At 60.0% G+C, this 24926-nt stretch overlaps 1 protein-coding gene across 6 annotated transcripts in view; it reads left to right on the top strand.

Moving 5' to 3' along the window:
• Positions 1 to 23159, top strand: part of CNTFR (ciliary neurotrophic factor receptor) — a 37530-nt gene extending 14371 nt beyond the window's left edge. For 3 of the 6 annotated variants that reach the window (XM_043453601.1, XM_043453602.1, XM_043453606.1), the window contains 8 exons: positions 5502 to 5586; positions 9772 to 10005; positions 16564 to 16681; positions 16847 to 17013; positions 18059 to 18222; positions 21711 to 21891; positions 22235 to 22403; positions 22498 to 23159. In XM_043453601.1, the coding sequence (XP_043309536.1) occupies positions 5502 to 5586; positions 9772 to 10005; positions 16564 to 16681; positions 16847 to 17013; positions 18059 to 18222; positions 21711 to 21891; positions 22235 to 22403; position 22498 (1119 nt within the window). In that variant the 3' untranslated portion in view covers positions 22499 to 23159. Of the gene's footprint in view, positions 1 to 5187; positions 5311 to 5501; positions 5587 to 9771; positions 10006 to 16563; positions 16682 to 16846; positions 17014 to 18058; positions 18223 to 21710; positions 21892 to 22234; positions 22404 to 22497 lie in introns of those variants that run through there. The other 3 variants (XM_043453603.1, XM_043453605.1, XM_043453607.1) reach the window with 3 other exon arrangements.
• Positions 23160 to 24926: the final 1767 nt, after the last annotated feature.

Here is a 24926-nt window from a genome sequence, read left to right as displayed (position 1 = left end):
GGCACGCACATGCTGATCTCAGGGTCCCCACGGTGCAAGAGGTTGGGGGGTGGGGGGCGTGAGCACTCAAGAGCCCAAGCCGCTGCCAAAATCCATTGGAATCTTGTCCCCCCCCCAGGCCCCCATCTCCGGCTGTGGAGGTCACAATAGCAGGTGCGGATACCCACCCCCCCCCCACAATTCATTCACGTTGGGCCGCCTCCTTTTCCACAACCTCAGCCAGAGAGCGGAGCTGGGGGACTGCTCCCCACCCCCTGCCTCCCTCCTGGCCCCCCTCCCCTTGGTGCTCGGCTTCACCCTGCCCCCTTCCATGGGGGAGGAGTGGGGCTATGTTTGGGCAGTGTCCTTCCCCCAGAGCACGGGGGGCTTGCCCTGGAGTGTGTGGGGATGGGGTAGCATCGGAGGAGGAGATAAGGCTTGAACCCAGGCACAGCTTCTGGGCCCTGCACCCCTTCAGGTGGGGGGGGGGAGGCGCTGAGAGGAGGGCCGGGTCTGGAGTCAAAGAGAAAGAAAGAGACCAGAGACTCAGCCACAGGGAGAGACGCCATGGGGAGTGGGAGCCTGCCCCATGGCCAGCCGGCCCCAGCCCAGGAGCTGGCCCCTGACCTGGGCCCGCCCCCTCCCCCGTGGGGGGCCTGCCGGGCCAGCTGCCAGGGGCCAGGCCTCCCTCCTCGGCCTCCCCCCACCCCCGGCCTCTGCCCCCGCCCTCACCGCCCACGCTGTCCAGGCTGCCTCGGCCTGGTGGGATCTGGGGGCCTTCTGGCCTCAGCCCCTCCTCCCGCTCCTGGAGCTTCCCGCCCGCCCAGACTGTCTCTCCCAGGCTCCCGCTCGGCCAGCCGGGGCTGAGCCTCCCTGCCCACCATGGCCTTGTCCCTGCCTCTGCCCCTGGCCTGCCCCTCATTTTCTCTCTCCATCCCCAAGAGTACGTGCCTCTCTTCCTCTCTTCACCCTAATTCCTCTGCAGGTCTGAGGCCGGTAGAGTTCCCCAGGCCTTCGAATCCGCCGGTCCTTTTGTCCTGGTTCTTGCCTCATTCCCAGGATGTGTCCCATAGGGCCATTGCAGGGCGAGGAGAAGGTGATGAGGCCCCAAGAGAAAGTGCCTTTCCCCTTTCCTGGAGGATCCCAGAGTCTGGGGTTGCTGAAGGGGACTGGAAGCCATGGAGATGTCCCCATGGCCCCCACTGTAGGCCAGATGCTCTCCATCAGAGAAACACTCCTGACCTCACCCCAGCCCCAGGCCAGGGGGGTGGGGTCCAGGCCAGTGACCTTCACTAGGTCTCAGTTTCTCAAAGGCACCACGTGGGCCCTTGCTATTCATTCATTTTCCAGGCCAGACTGAGCCCACCTGACCCTCAGCACACCCACACCACCCAACACCCTGAAGCCTAAAGCTCTGAACACACTATTGCGTATCAGCAGACAGTCAGAGCTGGGCTCCAGGCAGTGGTGCTCAGAGCTCCCATCCTCACCCTGGATGTGGCAGGGATTCCTCAAGGTTGGGTTGATTAACTTAACCTGCCTTATTTCTGCAGGATGAATAGGGGCTTTCCCAAACTTCACACTTCCCTTTCTTAGGTTTTACCTTTAGCTGGGCAGGGGGTGAGGGTCGGGGTGCAGGGTACCTGGGACCTTGCTGGGACTGGCGAGAGGGGTCTTGGGCCCTGGATCCTAAGCCAGAAGCTTGGTAGTTGAGATCCCTGATCCAGAGCCTGTCACTCTGTCAGTGTTACAGCTGGAGACTGTCAGCCTCCATGGTGTCAACATTTCTGCGGGCTGGTGTTACTCTCTGTGACTGTCCATCTTACCGAGTCTGTCAGCCTCCCTGCATCACTGTGGATGTCACCGTCACTGTCAGCCTGAGTGACTGGCGGTCTCATTGCATCTTGGAAACCAAGGTGACTGTCACCGTGACTGTGTCAGTGTCCACAGGGGTCATTGCCCTGTTTGTTGGCATCATCGTGTGTGACTGTGACTCGGTGCATCATCACCCCTGTGGCGGCTGGCACTACCCCGTGGGCATTGGCACCTGTGCGCCTGTGTCGTTTTTAGTGAATGTTGTTCTGACTGTGTAGTGGTGTCCTTCTGTCATCATGGGACATGACGGTAAGTTGGGGGCTAGGATGGTCTCTTGATGTGTCACCTATGTGTGTGTATGTGGCGACACTGGGCTTCTGTGTCCGGAGAGGAGCTGGGCTTCTGCTCACAAGGGGTTTGGGCTGCTGGGCATTTGTTAGTGGGGTGCCTTCTGCTCTCTCCTCACTGCTGGGTCTGGGGCTGGAGGCCAGGCTGGCCCTCTGGAAAGGTCTGTGGAGCCTGGGCCAGTTCGCATAGCCCTCATCTGGGGCTTTACAGGATTTCTGCTCTAGATCTATCCCAGAGCCGTGGGTGTGGACTTGGAAAATTCCTGGGAAAGATGCTCTTTGCCCTGGGATGGGTGGCCTGAGGTGAGCTAGGGCAGGGCAGAGGTGGATATCTCTGGCCTCAGCTTCCCTACCTGGGAATGGGTCCAGCTGGGACTTGGAGGGAAGAGAGAAGTGAAAGTGGCCTGGGACTTCCTGGACCTGTAGGTGGCGTGGGGTTTCCATCCACTCTTATCCCCTAGGGGCTAGGCTCTTGGCTTTAGAAGCCCCCCAGCCCCCTGGAAGCCCTGCTTTTGTCTCAGATCCGCCAGCACGGCTGCGCTGACAGCATCCTCCCCTTACACTGCAGGAGCTGAGTGGGCTTAGAGATGCTATCGGTGAGCACAGAGACCCTGCTTGTGTCTCGTTTCTGTGGCTCTCTCCAGGTCGTGTCTCTCCCACTGCCCTTGAATCTCTGCTAGTATCCTGTGCTCCCCGGGTCTTCCTGTGTCTCTTCTTCCATTTCTCCCTGTGTTGGTCTCTTCTTGTCCCTCAGGGACTCGGCTCACAGCTTTCCCTCTCTCCCTGCCTCTCCGTTCCCCTCTCCCCGGGTGTCTCCCTTTTCTGGGTGCCCCCAGCCGTGCAGCATCTGCTTGGTACCCCATCCCCCAGCCTCCGCAGCGCTCTCGGCAGCGCCCGGCTCCCATAGCTGCAGCCTCTTTGGCCCAGGGCCCGGCCCTTACAGTAACTCATCGGGCTGATGGAGGCGACTTTGATGAAGAAGCCACCCCTCCCCCTGTGGGGACCCGCATGTGTGTGTGTGTGTATTTGCTTGTATGCATTACACTCGTGCCAGGCCTTCTCCTCACCCCCCACGCCCCTCCCAGCTGGGACCAGGAAGGAGCTAGAAGGAGCGGACCACCCTGGCTCTCTGCTCCCATCCTGTCATCTACCCTCTGTCCCCTCTGTCTGCCCCTCTGCCTCCCAGGCCCTGGGTCCTCTCCCGTGTGCTGGGCAGCAGGTTCACCCTGAGGTGGAGTCTCTTGCTGGCTGTGAGGAGAAAAGCGGATGGTGGAGATGGTAGGGGAGGGTCTGAGGGCTCCCTGCGAGGGTTGAAGGCGGAGGGAAGCTGTGGGGGGCCGGGGGGAACCAGGTGGGCTTCCAGCCTCTTATCTGTTTCTCTCACACCGGCTCTGAATTTAGAGCTGGCTCATCCTGGGTTCCTTTCTTGGCCCCAGCACTTGCTGACTGTGTCCTTGGCCATTGTCTTCACCTCCTAAGCCTGAGGAGTAGCTGGAGGAGGGGCGTGGCTGAGGGTCAGGAGCCAGGCCAAGTGGTAGCAAAGGCCTCAGGAGTCGCAGATGTGGGAGGGGTTGCTGAGGCCGGTCGGGGCCTAGAGAGGCGAGCGGTGCCCGGGAGGGGCAGCCGGGGCTCCAGCGGCCGCCGCTGGAGGAGGTGCAGAGGGCACGGCTGGCCTGGGGAGGGGCGAGTGCAGCCGTGGGCAGGCAGGAGCCCTTCCCGCGAAGGAGCCCCCAGAAGTCAGGTTCTCCCCACTCCCCCACCCCCACTCGGCTCCAGGCTGACACCCACACTCAGCTCCCCTGCTCTAGCCCTCTCTGCAGCGTCTCTGGCTGTTTCTCTGGCAGCGTTTCTGACGGTGTCTCTGGCAGTGTGTCCGACTGTGTGTCTGAGTGTCCCTGGCAGGGTTCTGAGTGCCGTGGATACTTCCTGACTGAGCATCTGGCCGCGTCTCTGGCCCTCTCTCCGGCTGTTTTTCTGGGTGTACGCCTGTTTGCGTCTATCAGTTTCTCTGGTATTTCTCTGCCTGTGTGTCAGGCAGTTTCTCTGGCAGGGTTTCTGACACTGTCCCGGGCCTGCGTCGCTGATGGCTTCTCTGATATATCTGCCTGCATCTGGCTGAGTCTGGTATGGTGTTTCTGGTGGGTCCTTGATTGTGTGTTGGCTGTTCTCTGGCCATGTCTCTGGCTGGTTATCTGGTTGACCTACCTGTTTCTCTGGCTTGTGCCCCACACAGTCTCTCCAGCCTGGGTGTAGGCTCTTTCTTTGGGGCTCTGTCTCTTGTTGGGGGCAGAGTCTCTGCTGTGTGTCTGACTGTACCTCTGGTGGTGGCCCTGGTTGAGTGTCTGGGAGTGGTCTGTCTCTGGATCTCTGCTTTTCTCTTGTTGACAGAACTTTGTCTCTCTTCAAGACTGGAGCGAGTGAGATGTGGAACCTCTTGGGCAGGAAATAGTTGTTTCCCTCTCCTTAGGTATAGGTGTGTGCTGGGGTGGAGCAGTGTGAGGGCAGCTGGACCCATCCTAGAAGCAGGACAACACATTGAGGGGCCACTGGATCCATCCTGGCTTCTGGAAACACGTCCTGACCATGCTGTGTGTACCCACGTGGGAGTGTGCAGACCCTGACGTACATCTGCTGGACTGGGGCTCTCAGGCTCCTGGGCTGAAGGGTGATAGGCTGGGGTCCCTGACTGGGATGTATATCTGAAAATCCTTCATCCTTCTCATGATCACTAGTGTTCACTAAAGCAGGAACCACATCTGACCTGCTCACAATGTCCCACTGCCCTGATACCCTGCTGCTCTGAACTTCCCAGAGCCCTGCCGGGCAAGGGGTGGGGGGCGGGCAGGTAGGGGTAAGGTGGTAGGGGCAGATCCAAGGGGCTCTCTCCCCAGGAGCATGTCAGGGGCCTTCCGTTCAAGGCAGTTTGGAGATGTATAGACCTCCAATCAAGTTAAAGCATTACCCTTTCAGTTTGCAGTGTTTATAGCTAATTAGCTAACCTCACCAGTAAAGTTATTTTTTTCCTAGAAAAATGGCCCTAGCATTACCAGTGTTTTATAACTCATCTGCGGTTGACTACATCCTGCAGCCAGCCTCCTTATCGAACAACAAACCACTGTAGGTTGCCTTCTACCATCTCAGCAAACCTTTGCGTACAGATGCCAATAAGGTTATTTTCTGTTGCTTGAAGAGGGTCCTGAGCTCCATTAAGAAGGGCGCTTGGGGTCAAGGTGCCCTGGCCCTAGGGCTGGGATTTCCCAGTCTTCCCTGAGAATGGGGTGGCGGGGGGGGTCCTCCCCAGGTGGCTGCTACCTGGGCTGATGCTGCCCCTTTCCCCGCCGCCCACTTTTTCCCCAACAGATGGCTGCTCCGGTCCCGTGGGCCTGCTGTGCCGTGCTCGCTGCCGCTGCTGCTGTGGTCTACGCCCAGAGACACAGTCCCCAGGGTGAGTGCCAGGCGGGCGGGGGGCGAGGGGTGCTCCCTGCTGACTCCCTCCCAGAGCTCAGCAGGACCCTCTCTGGCATAACTGCACGCACCCACCCAAGAGCCACATACTGCCGTGTGCTGGCATCGTCACACATGAACATGAGTCATGTGACTCTGATACATGGGGTGACCCCCTGACATTGTCCCATAAGCACAACCCCCCAGTCACTGCTGGGTGGTTTCATGCTGACGGCATCTCTGGCTGAAGATTGTCCGATCCTCTTCCCCCTAGTGTGGATATAGGGTACAGGTGGCTTAGATGGTAAAGAATCTGCCTTCCATGCAGGAGACCCGGGTTCAATCCCTGGGCCAGGAAGAGCCCCTGGAGAAAGGCATGGAAACCCATTCCAGTATTCTTACCTGGAGAATTCCATGGACGAGAGGAGCCTGGTGGGCTACAGTTCATGGGGTCACAGAGTTGGACACAACTGAGGAGCTAGCATTGCGGGCAGCTAGGAGCAGGGCCCCGTACAGTATCTGGTGAAGTGGGGTCCCTTCGGGTTTATGGGGGGTGCAGTGGGAGGCACTGGGAGAGACAGTGGGTAAGAATGCCCCTCGCTTATCCTGGAAGGAACACGGGGACAGGAATGGTAGCCTCAGAACACGCTGAGGGGATGGGCAGGATGACAAGTGGGAGAAGGCTGGCCCACCAGTGAGCTGGGATGGCTGGAGGGGTGGGGGGTGCCCAGGCGGGGCCATTGATTTGCCTCCTCCCCTTCCCCGACCACTTGTCCAGTGCAAGCTGCGTCCTCCTCACAGGGACACAGACGCACAAAGAGCGGAGACGGGCGCGGAGCTGCACCCCTGCTGGGAAGGGTGACCACGTGACCCCTAGCCCGTCTGCATTTGAGGCAGCACTTAAGATGGCCACATGAGTCCAAGTTCTGACCTCAAAACTCCTCGAATGAGGTTCCAAGTGTAGGGAGCTCCCCGCTTGGTTGTGTCCTGCCCCCCCCCCACCTCAGCTGGCCCAGGTAGAAGCAGAGAAGGTGGGGCCCAGGCACATAGCAGGCCCTGATGACTGAGCTCCATGACCCTCAAGGCTGTGGGTTCAGAGTTCAGTAGGTCAAGGCTCCTGAGGCCTCTTCCTTATGAACCCAATGCTGAGGCCCAGAGAGATCCTGGCGTACCCCGGGGCTGCTCCCCAGTGGGTAGGGACTGAAGGGACCACCAGGCCAGCCCATTGAGCCCCACCTGCAGTCGGCATGCCAGGGGCTCGTGTACTGACCTGACCAGCCCAGGCCCGCCAGTGGCCTCTCCCAGTGGCTTGGCCCCGGCCCTGTGCGGGGACGTAGGCTGCATCTTTGGGTGTGAGACCGTCCTTGTGCACCTGACTGTGTGCTTATGTGGGTGAGACTGTGTGCCTGTCTGAGTGCATTTCTCTGTGCGGTCACATCCTTGTGGGCTGTGCCCTATGTCCTGGGAGCGGTTGTGTCCTTGTGGCTGAGACTTTCCGCCCTGCATGATTGTTTCTCTTTGTGTCTGCTGTGTGTGAGACCATGTGTCCGTGTGTAACTGAGCCTCTCGCTGACACTTTCAGTCCCCTACATATATGTCACCGTCACATCCCTGCCATGGGACAGTGTCCCAGTGTGGCCTTGACCTGTGGATGGTTGTCCTGTGTGTGCGTGTCCTTCTTATGGTGACGGTCCTCATCCTATGTGCGTGGCGACGTGAAGTTGCTTAGGACGCCCTGGGGGGGGACCGTTTCCGGCATGTGGTCCCCATGTGAGCGTGTGTGCACAGGTGTGAGGGAGCCGTCGGCTCTGTCCCTGTGCGTTCCCCATGTCCATGACCTCATCCTGTCTCTGTCTCTTATCCTGGCTTCTAACAACCTTTTCACAGCTGATTCCTTCGGAGCATTTGTCACTGCGTCAGGGCCAAGAACCCCATCCTCCCCCTGCGGCTTGATTTAATTTCTGAAATGGACAGCACATCAGTAGGGGCGCCCATGGGGCGGGGGGTGGGGGGGAGCTGTCCAGAGACAAAGGATTGAATCACGGCCATCGTTGGAGCTGTGGCGTGGCCGTGCGTGTTGCTGTTGTGCCGTTGCAGCAGTTGTGACGCCGCGATGGCCGTGATGGTCACCACATGTTTTCCCCTGCCTCTGCGCTGTGGCCTGTAGTCGTCATCTGTCATTGCATCGTCATGTTCTCACTCCTGCCCTGCCCTTCCATGGTTGGTTTGTCATTGTTGTCAGACTGTGTTTCCATTTCTGTGGTGGGGGGGTTCCCCCGCTGTGTATTACCCCACTGCCATCACACTGGTTGTGCCGTTGGGCGGGTGTCCTTCTCTCGTGGCTGTTCCTGCCTGCCCCAGGAGTAGTGAGCCGAACTGGGGCCACATGAGTGCTGAGCCTCTGTTGGTGGGGGGCCCTTGGGACCGTAATGGCCACGCCCCTCTCCCCCCACTCTTCCTGACCCCCCGACGGTCAGTTTTCAGCCTCCTCCTCAGGCAGCTGGATGCAGAATCTCTGCTGGGGGGTGGGGGGTGGTGTGTGCAGAGAGAGGGGCTTGGCCTGCTTCCTGGAAGCTCCAGGTTTTTGGAAGGGAGGCTGGAGGGGGGCTCGGGGGCTAGGACTGGTGGACTGGGGGGGCTCTATGGCTTGAGCCCTGGACCCTGGGCCTCTGGTCAGAGGGAGGCCCCCAGTCAATCTCTGCTCTAGCCTCACAGCTGCGGCCTCCAAGGTCCCCCCCAGCCGCCGCCCTTCCGCCCGTTCATCCTCTGTTCGGCTGGTCCCAGGCCCCACGGACGAGTGGTCAGGGCTGGCGGGGTTTCCTGTTTCCCTCTCCTTTGACAGGGACAGAGAGGCTCAGAGAGGGGCAGGATAGGGCCCTGCAGACACACAGGGATCCTGGCCTGGGGAGGGCCACAGAGGCAGCAACTGGGGACAGATGTTCCAGCCCAGAGAAAAGCAGGGCTGGGGAAGGGTGTGTGAGGGAGGGGAAGGGGGCCGCTGGCAGCATAGGGGGATCCCTACCTCCTGCGGCCCCAGTGGTGTTAACAAGTTTAATTAAGAGGCCACTGGCCCAACTTAATTGGCTCGTTAACAGGAATTGCCTCTGAAAATCCCCCAACTCAGCGGGGTGGCCCTCTGGAGGGAAGACCAAGGGAGTGTTAACGAGGGATCCCGCAGCACCCCCCCTCACCCCCCTCACTCTGCCCCTCCCACCCTCACTGCACAGAACTGCAGGTCTGGGGAAGCATCTATCCTTCCAGGCTGGGGGGCGGGATGAGGAGAGCAGGCCCGTGTCTCCGCGTGCCCTGCTGCTCGGCCGTGTCTGGAGGTCGGTGTCCAGGCCTTCCTCTGTCCCATGGCCCTCCTCACCTTGCTCTCCTCGCGACAGTTGCCCTCTCTGCCCTTCCACTCCAGTCTCCTGGGTTCTGTCCATCATGCCTGGGTGGCTGAGGCCAGGGCTGGGCTTTGCTTTGGGCTCTGACAGGCCCCTCCTGGGGGCAGGAGAGGCATGGTCAGAGCTCCCGCAGTCCCACCCGCACCCCATGCAGTTCCTGCCTCACCATCACGTTGACAGCTGCCAGGATCTCCCTCGGGCTCCTGTGCCCACTCTTCCTCCTGCTGCTGCCCTGGACAGCTGGGGGACAGGGCCTTGTCGGGGGTTCAGAGCTGTCGGGGAGAGGGAGAGAGGCAGGACACAAAGACCAAAATGGGGAGGATGAAGAGAAGGGAAGAGACAGAGGAAGGAGTTCAGGAGGGGGCCCCTTGGCTCAGCTTGCCTGGCCAGCAGATGTCAGTGACCGGGGCTGGGCCTGTTGGTGGCAGGAGGCTGGGGTTATGGGGGTCAGGAAAACTTTCAAAAGGGCCTGGTGACTGGAGGTGACCTAGGTCTTCTGTCCCAGCACTCTACACACACACTCTCTCTCTCATACGCGCACACAGGCTCGCCCAGTCACACACACAGTCCCCGGACACGCACGCACACGTCCAAGTTTGGAGACACTCACATACTTGTGCCCTTGCACGCCATGAAGGAATTTTGCAGATCCCTTGTCTCCCCGAGACACTCGCACGCTGAGCCTCAGGGTGCCTGCTCTCGCTTGAGCACGCGCACAGGCTATCATCTGGGAGTGCTGGGCAGGGCTGTGACCTGTGACTTCTGCCTCGTGCCCTCCCCACCCCCCACAGAGACGCCCCACGTGCAGTACGAGCGCCTGGGCTCGGACGTGACTCTGCCGTGCGGCACCGCCAGCTGGGATGCGGCGGTGACGTGGCGGGTGAACGGCACAGACCTGGCCCCCGACCTGCTCAACGGCTCCCAGCTCGTGCTCCGGAGCCTGGAGCTGGGCCACAGCGGCCTCTACGCCTGCTTCCACCGCGACTCCTGGCACCTGCACCACCAGATCCTCCTCCATGTGGGCTGTAAGTATGACTCCCAGCCCCTCGTTTGACCCCCCACTTCACTCAGTGGGGGAGTCCCTGAGGCCCAGACCCTTGGCCCAGATTACACCCCCTTCCTGGTGGTGGTGGAGGTCCTGACCCCTGTCCTCTGATCTTGTCCAAGCCTGCTGTTCTGACCTCTGAGCCCAGTGTCGCCCCCTGAATCCAGACCCCTGGCATTTTGCACTGGTATCCACCCTCCACTGGAGGTCTTTGAGATCCAGAAATCCTGTCCCCTATGACAAGATGGGCTCAGGAGGGCCGACAGGGCACGGCCCACGTGGGACCTGGTGGGAGGAATTCTAGGTCACAGCTCCGAGCTGGGTTGGTCTCATTCCACTGCATGCTCTCCCAGGGGCTGGCTGTGAGGGCCTTGGGGGAGAAAATGGGATATCTGGTGATGCTGTGAGAGGTGTGGGCAGTCTAGAAGGCCCCAGGGAAGAAGGAAGGCTTCCTGGAGTAGGAGGCATGTGGAGACTTGGGCAATTTGGAAGAGACATTGAAAAAGTCCTTTCTGGCCGAGAGCTGAGTGTGATCATAGTCCTCAGAGGCTGAAAGGGCCTGGGAAGGCCACTTGGGTTGCTGTAAATGGCAGAAGGGAGCTGAAGGAGGGGAGGGACATGATCAGGGTCATGTTGTTGAAAGCTCTTTCTCACTGTGCTGCAGGGCTGGCAGGTGGGTGGGCAAAGCCAGGGGCAGGAAGGAGGCTGTTGCTGGGATGCAAGAGAGTGGAGGAGGACCTGGGACTGGAACGTGGGGTTGAGAAGCTGAGAAGAGTGATTTCGCCTCCAGGAGTCGCTGATGGATCGGAGGTAGGGAGAGTGGGAGAGTGGACAGTGGGAAGAGTCAAGACAGCTGGTGGGACCGATCGCTGCAGCGGAAACAAGGCGCAGGGGTCAGCTGGAGGAGGAGACAATGTGTGCTTTTCGTGCCGTGTCTCAGTTTGGCTTTCCCTGGAATCAGAACCCAAGATAATAGTTCGCAGGCAAGTAGTTTATTTGGCAGGTGACAGAAACATCATCAGGGTATGGGAGAATGATAGAGAAAAAGAAGTGAAGTTAGCCAATCAAGAGGGAGTTACCTAGCCATTGCTTCTGGGCAGCTGGAGCCCACCCCGCTGGGGGAGCTCTGGGAGCCGAGAAGGCAGAGCAGGTCCCTGGAGTTCTCCTGCCTGAGGGCTGAGGGAGCCCGGATGCTTGCACACTAAGGAGGGCGGGGAGGCTTTCGTTCCCCAGCACTTTTGGCTTGATGCCCCGGCAGGCAAAGCAGGTTTTGGTGGCCAAAGAAAGCTCTTAGGCAAATAACTGCAGAGGCGGTCAGCGGGTACGGGTGAGGGATCTGCGGCACCATCTGCTATAGATGTTGGGTTTCGGTCCCTGGGGGACAACCAGGAGTCGATGGCTGGTAGCCAGTGGATCTGAGGTTCTGGGACTCAGGGAGAGGCCTGTGCTGGAGATGGGAGTTGAGGGGGAGGGGGCAGGTTGTCAGCATTAATTCTTTGGGAGAGGATGAGATGGTCAAGGGTGAGACTGTGGGATGAGAGGAGAAGAGGACCCAGGACCGAGCCCTGAAGACCATCGCTGTAAAAGGGGTTGATCTAAGGAAATGAGCCACAAAAAGAGATGAGAGATCAGAAGGAGCCAGGCAGGAAGGGAGAAGGGGGAGCAGGTGAGTGCGATTTAGAAGAGGTGTTAGGAGTCTCGGGAGGAGGAGGTTATCAATGTTGCTGAGGGTCAGCTGGGCAGGTCCTTGGTGCTCAGCTGGAGGCATCAACTGACAGAATAAATACTCTGAACATAGTTTCATTTCTTTTCTTGAGCTTCTCTGGCCTCATCCCATTTGGGCGATACACCTCACTCTATTTACTCCCTTGGAGCTGCTTTCTTTACTCCCTTTGAGCTGCTGAGGGGAAGAGATGCTTGAGGGGCCTGTGAGCAGGTCCTTGCCCCACTGTCATGCGATAGGTGTGGATAACTCTGGGAAAGTTTAGGCTGAAGGGTTGCTCAGCGTCCTCCACAAAAACACTGACCCATCAGTGGGGCCAGAGGAGAGGGGGAAGTATGTTTTGGTAGGGATGTTCTTTTCCCCACAGAAAAGCCTTTTTACATGTTTAAACTGGAGAGATGGCAGTCGTAACGAAACGTCTTAGTTGCAAGCCCAGGGTGGAGTGACGCCTGCCCACTGGAGGCTTCCCTGGCCCAACACAGGGTGCGCTAGAAGTGGACCAGGCAGCCTAGCCCTGGGCCCTCACATGGGGAAAGAGGCCACATGCTGAGCGGCATGCAAGGAGGATGAGGCCAACTTGGCACCAGTCACCCACACCCGTGTCTTATCAGCTTGAGCCCCAGAAGTCTTCTGATGGACAGAGTTGGCTGTGATGGCCAGGCGTGGGGGACTCCGGCCCTCATTCCCAACGACTTGATTTTCTTTGAGAGGTCACTGAAGGGAGTATTGGGTCTCGAAGTAATGCCGGTAGCCATGCCCACAGGCCATGCCCACAGCTGCTCTCTGTGACCAGAGCCCAGCCTTTTTATATATCGCGCTGACCACCCTTCAGGCCCTGCCTGTCAGAGTGGTGCTGGCCATGAATTGGCTGTAGCATTAGTAACAGGTACTTATCTCACATTGCCTTGTTTCCTTCTAGGGTTGGTCAGAGGAACAGGAGACATTAATCATGATTGTTTCAGTCACTTTATATTAGTAACAAGAGACTGGGTTTGGCAACATTCAATATCAAATTATCCTTCTCGCCAGTGCTCAGAGAACAGGACAGAGTCACCCCTGATTTGTGGGCCATTCAGACTAAAAATTATTTAATATTTATCTTAAACATGTAAGATTTTCGTGTCTCTATTTCCAAGGGAACCTGATCATAAAAATATTCTGTTGTAAGTCCCCTTAACCAGGCTGATGCCTGAACTGCTTCCTCTTGACCCACCTTTCTTCCCTCAGGCAGATGATCACACCCCCTTCTAAAGAGGCCCCTACCCAGGGTGATGAAAGGACACCCCCCTACACACACATTAGGAAACAGGATCACAAGGTTCCTTTTAGTAGCATCCTTTTGTTTCCCTAGACACTGCTAATTCCATGTCATTCTGATTTTAAGCTGAAATAAATCAGAGGTTGACTAATTTCAAATAGACAGTTCCTTGTCCAGTTTTAAAGTATTCGTATTTGATTGGTCAGGACAGGAACTCCAGTCCCCCTGGTTCAGCATTGCTTCCTCCTCGGCTCTGTTCGCTGGGAAGGAAAGAGCAGCCCATGGTTGAAGTTGGGAAGAGAAAAGATGGGTGGAAGGTGGGCATTTGGGAGTCCAGAAGAGATGTCACGAGATAAGGTTAGGACAGGCCACGGGCCCTGAATGCCCAGGCAAGAGGAGGAGGAGTAGTGTGGGTGCGGCCTGGGAGGGCTGGAGCTGGAAGGGTCACCCCGCCCTGCCTGGCCTGATCTGGCCTGGCCAGGGGCGTGGGCAGCCTGCCCCTCCTCCTCTCTGAGCCGGCGGGCAGGCCTCATGCGTGCCGGGGGCTCCAGCCCAGGCGGGCTGGCGAGATGAGAGGAAAAACATGCGGTTTGGTGGGCTGGACATGGAAAAACAAGCCAATTAGGAGGAAAACAAACAAACCCTGGGCCAGCGAGGGTACACGCACGCATGCACACGCACACACGGCCCCGCATGGGGCTCTCGAATCCCCCGCTGCAGGCCAATGCTGTCATTCGGGCATCTCAGGAGCCCCCACAGGGGCGACTCGGGAAGTCCGGGCACCCCGGAGCATGCGTGTTTGTGATAACGTGACACGCATGCGCACGGGCTTTGGCCCACACACATGCCCTCACACGGCATTCTGCCCATACGTGTGAACACAGGGGGCACCTTCCCACACCCACGGTTTGAAAAACACCTCCAGGCTGAAGGTCTGTCTGACACCCAGTGCCGCAGGTCCGTGGCCTTGCCATCACTGTCTCACGCGCGGTCGCGCGTTTTCAGGCCTCTGTACAGAGGACCGCGGCCCCCACGGCCTCAGACATGTGAACAGTCCCCACATCGCCACAGCCTCACCCCGAGTCCCACACACAGGCAGTCAGCTGGCCACACACGTCCGATCGCAGTGGCACAGCTGCCCGGACTCCCAGTCACGCGCAGGAAGCCCGACGGAGTCCCACACGCCGCCTCACGACTGCAGTCGCTCACAAACAGCTTCCCCCCTGACGTGCAGCACGCTCTCCGCAGGCCTCCCCGTTGCACACTGTCCCACAGCCTCACACTTGGTCTCTCGCAGCGCCCCCACCTCCACCCACCCCGTCCCTCAGCTGGGCTCCAGCTGCAGCGAGTCACTCCTTTTCCTCCTTTTCTTTGTTTTTCTTTCCTCCTTTTCCCTCTGAGAAACCTGGTCCCTGTCAGGAAACCCAAGCCCTTCCCTACTCAGGGCCCAGGGCCAGGCAGGAGTAGCCGGATGACAGACAAAGCCCTGCCCGCCCCCCGCCGCCCCCCATGACCTGCCCAGTCAGAGAGGGGAACTGGTTTTCGGGGGAGGTTTGAGGGGAGGCTCGTCTGAGGGGGGGAGGATGGTCAATGGGGAGGCGAGTCGGTCCCTGCTCTGCCCTCCAGAGTCCCAGGTGGCAGGGAGCTGACTCTGCAGGCTTCAGTCCTCACCCCCCCAGCGCCCTCTCCTTTGAAGCCTGGGCTAAGGGAGGGTGGGGCGGGGTGCGGGGGGGAGTGGAGGCTTCTCAGCCGACCTCGGAATGTCCTTTCCTCCTGGGGTGGCTGCCAGCTCTGGCCTGGCCCACAGGCCCCCACAAGGCACTTCCTGTGTCCTTGGCCGCCCCCCCACCCCACCCCCATGCCTCTATGCCCCTGGGCAGATAGGCAAGGGATATGTGAGGCACACAGGATGAACACAGGACAGACACAAGATGAACTCAGGGCCAGGAAGGCTTCCCAGGGGAGGCAGACCGCAGCGGGCAGCAGGCAGGTTGCCCGTTGTGCAGGCTCCGCTGGCCCCCAACTCTCCCTGCAGGCCTGGGGCTGGAGACATCTCAGCCCACACCGTCACCCACTCTGCCTGCTACACATGAGCTCCCCTCGTGCCCCTCTGACCCCCTCATCACTCCTGAGCTCCCCTCGTGCCCCTCTGACCCCCTCATCACTCCTGAGCTCCCCTCATGCCCCTCTGGCCCCCTCATCACTCCTGAGCTCCCATCACGCCTGTCTGACGCCCTCATCACTCCTGCTGCAGAGCTGGATCGCTCCCTGGGGGTCTGAGCACATACATACCTCACACATACTGGGCATGAACATGAAATCACACAGAGTCACTCACAATCACGTGCACCCTGGATGAGAGCCCACGGTTCCCTGTGTATCACCACCGCCACTCAGCAGGCGTAGACATGCCCTCCCCTTCACCATCCCTGGCTTATGGAGCTGCCCCCTCCTGCTTCCTGTCCACCTGTCAGGCAGGGGGCGGGGTGGGAGGGCACAGAAGGGAGGTGTCAGTGTCCCCGGAGCTGTGGACGGACATTCCTTGCCTGGGTCAGATCACAGAAACTGCCTCCTTCCAGGAACCTGAGCCGGCTGTCCTCACGCCTTACCCAACACCCGAGGGTGGGACAGCTGGGCTGAGTGCTCACAGCAGCAAAAAGAGTGGTTAGAACGCAGGGAGGACTTCCCAAGTACGTAGGTGTGGTCATGTCGGTGGGTATTCCCATCCTGGTGCTTGGCACTGGCTCCGGCTTGCTGTGTGACCCCAGGCATGTCCCCAGCCCTCTCTGGCCCTCTGCGTTCCCCAGAGTAAGGCAGCTGCCGACTCTATAAAGGGCTTCTTAAAAGGGTCTGATGGAGAGGCTGGGGACTGGGGCTGGGGTGAGTACACGCCAAGGGAACAACACACACACACCCGCAGTCACACGTGTAGGCATGTGGTGTGAGCTGCATATACGGACCCTCCTACATACATTCCCACATTCCATCACACGTCACTCACGTCACACACACACATGTAACACATACATGCACGTGAACAGTGCTGTCGTTTGTGTGGAGTCTTGTGTTCCTCGTTCTCTCCTGAGGGGAAGCCTGGAATGTGTCTTCAGCCGGGAGTGCACCCCGCTCACCCCAGCAACCAGAGGACCCGGTGGAGCCCCCCACCCTTGACCTCTGTTGCAGTCTCCCTCTGGAGATGGACGCAAGGTGGCAGGAGACGTGGGGCTGGGGCCAGTTCCCCCAGACATCACCTCCGTCCCGTGATTGATGAGCTGAGGCCCGCAGCCCCCCGCTCCCCGTGGTTCCCGCCTCCATTGAGCAGGTGGAGGGGGGGCTCCCTCTCCATTCAGCCCTTGTTTTTCTTTAATTAAACATCTGGCTCTCTGTGGCCTGGGAAGCCTCAGACCCTCGCTGACAGCACTCCCCACCCCCACCTCTGGCACTGCCGTTGGGTTGAAGAGGGAGAGCTGGGGGTTTGGGGCCCACCTGTCCCCACACTCGCACCAGGGACTGGGGGTTCAGGAACACCCTGACCGTGCTGTCCTCGCCCCCCCCAGTGCCGCCGCGGGAGCCTGTGCTCAGCTGCCGCTCCAACACTTATCCCAAGGGCTTCTACTGCACCTGGCATCTGCCCACTCCCACCTACATCCCCAACACCTTCAATGTGACTGTGCTGTGAGTAGACACACCCAGGACCCAGTCCAACCCTGACCTCTCCCGGACCCCCTCATGCCCTCCATCCACACCCTACTGCCCAGCCTTGGGCTTGGCCTTCCCCCAGCCTCCACCCTGCCCGATCCTTGAGGTTGGTGATGGTGCCTGGGCTTCACCCCTCCCCAGGCACGGCTCCAAAGTGATGGTCTGTGAGAAGGACCCTGCCGTCAAGAACCGCTGCCACATCCGCTACATGCACCTGTTCTCCACCGTCAAGTACAAGGTCTCGATAAGTGTCAGCAATGCCCTGGGCCACAATGCCACAGCCATCACCTTCGATGAGTTCACCATCGGTGCGTGGGGATTGCGGGGAGGCGGGGGGGCTCCCTGCTGCATCCTGCAGTGCGAGTGTGTAAGCGGATGTTTGCCAGAGGTGTGTATCAGCGTGCGCGGGGATGTTCACATGTGTCTGCCCAGGTGTGTGTGGAATGTGTAGCATGTACATCCACGCATGGCACGTACACGCCTGTGAACATTTGAGTGGATGCCCTTTACCTGCCGGGGCCAAGAGGCCTCTCCAGCAGCTCTTCCCCTCGTCTCTCTGGCTCCCAGAGCATGCAGGAGGGGGAGGGGGGCAGGCCGGGCCAGACCCGTGTGCAGCTGCAGCCTCCAATCCACCCCCCCACAACCACGCTAATGGCTTCCTTACGGCCTGTGATGAATGAGGTGTCAGAATAGGAGACAGGACTGGGACAGAGACCGCCCTCCTCCCAACCCCCATCCCAGCCAGACCCCCTGCCTGCCCCTGTCCCATCCCAGCCAGACCCTCTGCCTCCGCCCACACCCCCGCCACGACTGAGTCCTCGGCCAGACTCTACATGACCTCGGCCCTTAGCTGCTTCCATCAGGTCCTCAGCCCACTTCCAACCCAGATCTGCAACACCTGTGAACTGTCTTTTAACCTTGACCGACGAAGCAGCTTCAAGCCCAGACTCTTCTTCCAAGGGAGGCCGTGTCTCAGTTGGGAACTGGAAAAGTTGAGGTGGAAAGCCAGGCTTGGGGGGAGTATATGATGCTGGTACGGGAGTGGATGATCCAGGTGATGATGAGGGTCATGATAGAGCATGACACAGGCTTAGTGATTGGGATGCTGGTCATCATGAGGATGGGGTTGGGATGAAATTTATGATGTTGATATCATGAGCTGGTGACAATGACTGTGGGCACAGTCATTGGTGATGACAGGGATGTGAAAGGTGGAAGGAATGAGATGGTTGTTAACAGTAGTTGCCAAAGCTGACAACAGAGACCAATGATTATCGATGTGCACTGGTTGTCATGGTGGCTGGGGTTGTTCCAAGAGATCAGTGTGGTACCAAAGCTGTGTTTCCTAAACAGTGAAGCCTGACCCTCCGGAAAACGTGGTAGCCCGGCCGGTGCCCAGCAACCCTCGCCGGCTCGAAGTGACGTGGCAGACCCCGTCGACCTGGCCCGACCCTGAGTCCTTTCCTCTCAAGTTCTTCCTGCGCTATCGACCCCTCATCCTGGACCAGTGGCAGCATGTGAGTGCCCTGCCCTGCCCTGCCCGGATCCTGAGAGCTGGTATCAGAGCCACACGGCCTGGGAGGCCTTGCTGCTGGCTGTTCTAGTGGGAAGCCTGAGAGCAGTCAGAGAGGCTTTCTGGGGTGGAGGGTGGGCCTAGAAGGATGGATGGAGCTGAAGAGGGGCATCCTGATTGACCCCCATTAGGACAGTCAAACACATCTGTCTGTGTGACTCCCCGGGATAGTGGAGAGAGATGCTGGGGGCAGATGGTGGCAGTGTTCCCCTTTTCTTGTCTCTGGTTTCAGCCCTGATCAGACATCTCTCTCTTATACTCTGAACCAGGCTCTGGGCCTGGATCCAAGGGACAGGATAGTCCCTGTTCTCACAGATGGGCTCCAGGGGTCAGAATCAGGCAATAGAGTCAGGCTCAACCCAAGGTGTGAGTTCAGGCCATGACTAGTGTCATGGCTCCAAAGTCAAGCCTAGCTTAGGTGTCAGCTAAAAGTTATGGGTCAGAAGGAGATCTGGGCCAGGAAGCAAGCAGTGGACAGGGGCAGCACGGGGTCAGGCTGTTGTCTGGGATGCTGATCAAGCTACGAGAGAGAGCTCTGGGGATCTGCCAAGGGTTTGGGGCAGACTGGAGTTTCTCTCTCCTTGAGAGCCCGGGGTTATGGGTGCTGTCCGAGGGCTGGAGGTCTGAAGGCAAGGACTGGGGCTGGGAGGATGCTCCCCCAGGCAACCCAGGCTAGCACTGAGGGTCACCCTGTACCCCCACCACATCTACCTGGTTCCAGCCCCATCCCTCATGCCCCCCTCCCGGCTGGCCTTTAAAGTACGTAATTCAATTCCAGGGCGCCTGTCCTGGTTGCAGGCCTGGCCCCCACAAGGCTGCTTATATGCTCATATGTTCCCTGACAGAGTCCGGAGTCCCTCCCGCCTGGCCAGCTGCCCGCGACTAATGCATTGCTAATAACCAGGGTCTAGTTTCACAAGCCCCCCTCCCCTGCTAACGAGCTACAGGCAGCAGCCCTGCGCGTCGCGGCGCACACGCCTTGCCGTGGACCTGGCGCACTGCCCACCACACACACACGGGAACATGCACACACACACGTGGTCCCCAGCAGGGACCATGCTCCCACCATGCGTGTGACTGACGTGCCAAGGCCACGCACTGACCTGCACCATGGGCAGAACTGACCCCCACGCTGACACGGGCAGAGCGGAGGACGTGGGTTCCATGGCAAGGACACGCGTGGCCTGTGGCCCACGTTAGCCCTGTTCCATGTCACGTCGGCATGGTGGTTGGCTAGATGTGTGTTTCTTTTGAACTTGAGTTTTGCTGTGAACAGCGTTGACTGTCCCCAGTCCTTCATCTTGGGGAGAGGCAGGTGTATGATGGGGCGGGGCAAGCAGAGAAAAACATCACTTGGCTTTTCAGGAGGAAGTGAGAGATACAGGCCAGGAATTGCACAAGAATGGGTACCCTGAGGTCTGGCAGGGGCTCTCAAAATGGACCGGGGGAGGCCAGCGCTGGGTCACAGCACCGGTTCCCTGCATCTTTCGGCCCTGGGCCTCACTCAGCAGGAAGGCCGGAGGGCATGCGGCCACAGGCTGGAGGGAGGCCTCCTAGGCAAGGCAGATGCCAGCAACTCGGGAATTCCTGCCACTTGTGGGGCCATTCTCTGAAGGGGGTGGATTAAGGGATCAGTGACAACCTGACTAGAAGGGCCCAGGCCTAGGAGACGTGGCTTCCTGGAGAGCCATGGGCTCCTAGGCCACAACACTAGAGGTATGATGGGTTGCTCACCCTTGGCCTGCCAATGAGGTGGTCATTTGAACTGCTCTCCATAGTTCTCTCCCTTTGGGGATAGATCTGGGGGACAGAATCAAAGGAGGGGGCCTGAGAGTGGAATCCTGGCAAGGGGGAGAAGGAGCTGCATGAGCTGGGTTTACTTAGCAGAGGGAGTCTTTGCAGAGCCGGAGGGGACCAGAGGTGGAACTGGGCTCCAGCTCCAGGAGGGGAGGGACTCTGAGTCCCACCCATCTTCTAGGGCTAGAGTAGGACTCACTGAGCCCAGGTCTGGGTCCAAAATGTCTTCCACACTGACTCTGGCTCTATCCACACCTCCTGCCTGAGGCCCACAGACCCTGGAGGGGTTGGGAGGCCTTCCTGCCCCACTTGGACGCAGCTACGCACACAGACACACACACACATACTCACAGGCTCTCAGCCTTCCCCCCCACTTGGACCCAGCTACACACACACACACACACACACACACACTCGTACTCACAGGCTTTCAGCCTTCCCCCCACCTGGACCCAGCTACACACACATACACACACACACACACACACACACACACACACACACTCGTACTCACAGGCTCTCAGCCTTCCCCCCCACTTGGACCCAGCTACATATACACATACACACACACACACACACACACACACACTTGTACTCACAGGCTGTCAGGTCAGGTAGCCCAGACCCTGGCTTTCTGGGGCCAGGGAATGGGGACCAAAAAAGCCCTGAAGCCAGACGTGGCCCAGAGCGGCCCCTCCTCCGCCCCTGCCGGCTGCCCCTGTTTACGAGGCGGCTTAATGAGGCGGCGGGTGCCGCTGAGATGAACCAGAGCCCAGCCTGGGCCTGGGAGGGGCGCCGGACAGGCAGGCCAGCCTGGAGGGTGGGGGAGACCAGCGTGATGGGGCTGGCCGGGCGGGGGTGGGGTGGCGATGCCTCCAGGAGGAAATGGGGCAGCTGTCCTGCTGTCCCGCTGCCCCCGGAACCGCCCCCCACCCCTTTTCCGCCTCAGGCTGGAGGCCTCCCTGAGGGAGAGACCCATCTGGGGCCAGGCTGGTGGGTGCGCTGGGCATCGGGGAAACCCGGGCTCCGAGTTGGAACCCGTGATAACGACAGAGCTGGCTGAAGTCCGTTTGGCCCTCACCCTGTGCCTGCGTCCTCATGACAACCCTGTGAGGGAGATCGTTAACGCCATTTTACAGATGAGGACCGCAAGGCAAATGGAAGCTGAGCCAGGCCCCTAGCGAGGGAGGGGATGGAGGGAGCTGAAACCCGGGCTCGGGCAGCCCTGCTCCAAGTCTGTGTGTGTAGCTCTCCCGCTAAACAGCTTCTTCATGGGGGAGGAGGAGGGCAGCTCCGCACTAACCCTCTCTCACGCCAACCTCGAGTTGCCTCCAGCAGGGACCGAGGTCAGGCTTGTGAGAGACCCGGGTGGCAGCAGGGTGGAGATCTCCCTCAGGACTGTCTTTGCACCCTGGGGGCGGGGGTCTCCTCCCTGGGGTGTCTTTACTCTCCCCTAGAGGTGTTCTCAGTAGCCCCTCCCTCCCCCAGGGATGTCCTCGGGCCCTCCAGGGGTGTCTTCACCCTCGCTCTCCTCCCCAGAGTGTTCTCCCGTCTCCTGGGGGCGCCTCACTCTCCTGACCTGCAGGGTCCACCGTCCCTCCCTCCCCGCCCCACTCCGTGGTGGTTTGGCTGCAGGTGGAGCTGTCAGATGGAACGGCACACACCATCACGGACGCCTACGCTGGCAAGGAGTACATCATCCAGGTGGCGGCCAAGGACAACGAGATTGGGACGTGGAGCGACTGGAGCGTGGCTGCCCACGCCACGCCCTGGACGGAGGAGCCGCGACACCTGACCACTGAGGCCCAGGCCCCCGGTGAGCCTCCCTTCGCCTGGCGCCGCCTGCTGTCCTCCTGGGACTTGGCGCGTCTGCCCTAGGGCTCTCTGAATGCTGTGTGGCTGCCACACGCCCCTCGGTCTGTCCAGCCCCGGCTGGTCCTCGTCCTTGCTGTTTGGACATTCTCAGCAGGGGCCGCTGGATGGAGGGGTCATCTGTGTGCCTGGGGGAAGCAGCCAGAACCTGCCTGATGGGTGAGGCTGGGGCTGTCTCACGGGGGAGGCAGCACTGGTCTGACACAGGAGGCAGGAGCCGTGTCGCCTGGACCCCCAGATCTGGGGGGGACCCCAGCCCTCCCCTGAGTTTCCCCCATGTTCCCCAGAGACCACGACCAGCACCACCAGCTCACTGGCACCCCCGCCCACCACGAAGATCTGTGACCCCGGGGAGCTGGGCAGCGGCGGGGCGCCCTCAGCGCCCTCCTTCGTCAGTGTCCCCGTTACCCTGGCCCTGGCTGCCGCTGCCGCCACTGCCAGCCGTCTCCTGATCTGGTGAGTCGAGTGAGGCTGGGCGGCAGAGAGGAGCCTGGGGGGACCCCCGGCCCAGCCGCTTCCCTCATGGCCTCCCGCCCTGTTCACCCCCCAGAGCCCGGCATCCTGTGAGGACACGCCAGCGCGCCTGCGGAGGAGCGGGAGGCCGGAGCTGAGCCCGAAGACCCCGGTTTCTATTTTGCACACGGGCAGGAGGGCCTTCTGCATTCTCTTCAGACACAATTTGTAGAGACCCCGGCAGGCCTGGGCCTGCCGTCCCTCCCTTGGCCCCGCCACCCCATGCCGGCCCACCTCCCTCCCTCAGGGGAGGGGGCCACGCAGCTAACCCGCCCACCAAAGACCCCACCACTCACCCCTGTCCTGCCCCCCTGGGGCTGGACCCTCCAACGCCAGCGACTCCCAGGAGCCCTTGGGGGGGCCTGAGGGGAGTCCCTCACATCCAGTCTCTCCTCCTGTCCCCGCCTCCTGTCTCTCCCAGGGTCTCTGTTGCCACCATCAGATTATAAGCTCCTGACGCTGGGGGGGCCCAGCCATCCCCTTCCCCCCAGCGCCCACACTTTTCAGTCCCCCACCTCTGCCCCTGTTTTTGTACGACCCGCCCCCTTTCCTACTCCCCGCCGCCCCCGCCACAGTATTTAATGCCCTGTCAGTCCCTTCTAGTCTGACTCAATGGTAACTTGCTGTATTTGAATTTTTTATAGATGTATATACAAGGGTGGGGGTGGGGGGTTCTCATTAAACGTCACCATTTCATGAGTCCTTGGAACAGACCGGCTTTGGGAAGGTAGCCCTCACCCCAGGACCTCTCCCCTTCCAGGCCTGGAGGACGGAAGAGTGGGGAGGGGCAGGTCAGCTCCCAGGAGGAAGTGTCTGGGGTCAGGGCTTTCTGCTTCTGGTGGGGAGGGAGGACTCCCTGGAGGCCACGGGCAGAGTTGTGGGGAATGAAAGATCCCAGCCAGCAAGGCAGGTCTCACCTGGGGATGTCCTGACAGCCCTTGCTTGCTTGCTTATTTAGTCGCTCAGTCGTGCCCAAGTCTCTGCGACCCCATGGACTGTAGCCCACCAGGCTCCTCTGTCCATGGGATTCCCCAGGCAAGAATACTGGAGTGGGTTCTAGTCAGCCCTGCAGGCTGCTAAATCCTGGCAGGGCCATGGCCTGTTAAGGGATGTCTTCAGAGCTTCTGCATCCACAAGTGCCCAGGCCTGGCTTTACCCACAGGGCAGAGGGGCATGAAGGGGAGGAGATCAGGCTCCATCCCGTGGATGGAGGGCTTGTCATCCCTGCCAGCCAGGAGACACAGGCCAAGGTTCAGCCTGGACTCAGGGCTCAGGGCTCAGAGTGGCCTGGGCCTGGGCGGGCGGAGAGGTTACCCGAAGGAGGCCACCTGGCAAGTGACCAGGGCCTTGACTTGTGCTTCAGGGCGGGGAGTGTGGAGTGTGTGGTTTACCCCGGGGTTAGGTTACAGCGAGGATTCGGTGTGAGTGGGAGAGGAGTGGGCTTTGGCTTCATAGGGTACTCAGTCTTTGGTCCAGCCCCACACCCTGCTCACACTCACACCCTTCCAGTCCCCAAACTGGGACTCCAGGTTCCCCTTGATTGCTCCTCAGAGGAGGAGCCTCTGGCTGCCCCAGGCCTGCTCAGGTCCAGTCCCACTCTTGTCAGAGCCACCCCCCTGCAGCTCCTTGGCTGAGAAGGCCCAAGGCTGGGGCCAAGTTGGAAACCGCCTTTGGCCTGGGGGTAGGTGCACAGGGTTAGGCCAGAGCACCAGGCCTGGCCGTGCTCTGGGCAGCTGGAGCAAGGAGAAAAGTGGCGTCAAAGCCACGAACATGCAGGCCCACCCCACCCCCCAGCATGCACCAGACCACACCACCACTGATGCACACTCCCCCCACCCCACCCCCCCAGCATGCACCAGGCCACACCACCACTGAGACACTGACCCCCGGGTCACACGGGCAGCCCAGGTTCAAGCCTTCCTCCTTAAGCTGCGGTCAGGAAATGGGCATTCCATTGCTAGTCTCCCTGGCCACCTGGGATGATGTCCTGGGAGGAGGGGCTCCTGGTTCCAGGAGCACTGATGAGTCAGGCCTGGACAGGACCCTGGGTTGGTGAAGGCCTGAGAACAAAGGTGCCTGGCCCTCCTCCAGCCTGGGCGCTGGAGGACAAGGGGGCGTTCCAGGCTGGAGATGCTGTGGAAGGCAGAGGCCGGTGTCAAGCTAGAGACGCCTATGGTTTTTCAAGCCAGAGAGCCCCAGCTATGAGCATGCTGCTCCTCATCCACAGGAAGGGGCTCCCAGGATGAACCTCCTGAGAAGCAGCTGTGGACCGTCTTTGTGTCCTGGATCCCCAGTGTCTGTCCTGGATCCTCTGTGTTTATCTGGTCTCTGTGAGGAGCAGCTTGGAAACTGCTGCATTCCAGGAAACCTGCATTCCAGGCCCAGCAGGGGTGGAGGGTGGAGGGGGTCACCAACTCTTGAGAAGGACATTGTCTTCTCAAGGTGGGTCCGAGCCTCCCACTTCTC

This window comes from Cervus canadensis, chromosome 30, assembly GCF_019320065.1.
Source record: "Cervus canadensis isolate Bull #8, Minnesota chromosome 30, ASM1932006v1, whole genome shotgun sequence".
NCBI classification, from domain to species: Eukaryota; Metazoa; Chordata; class Mammalia; order Artiodactyla; family Cervidae; genus Cervus; species Cervus canadensis.
This window is presented reverse-complemented; position numbering and strand designations above follow the sequence as displayed.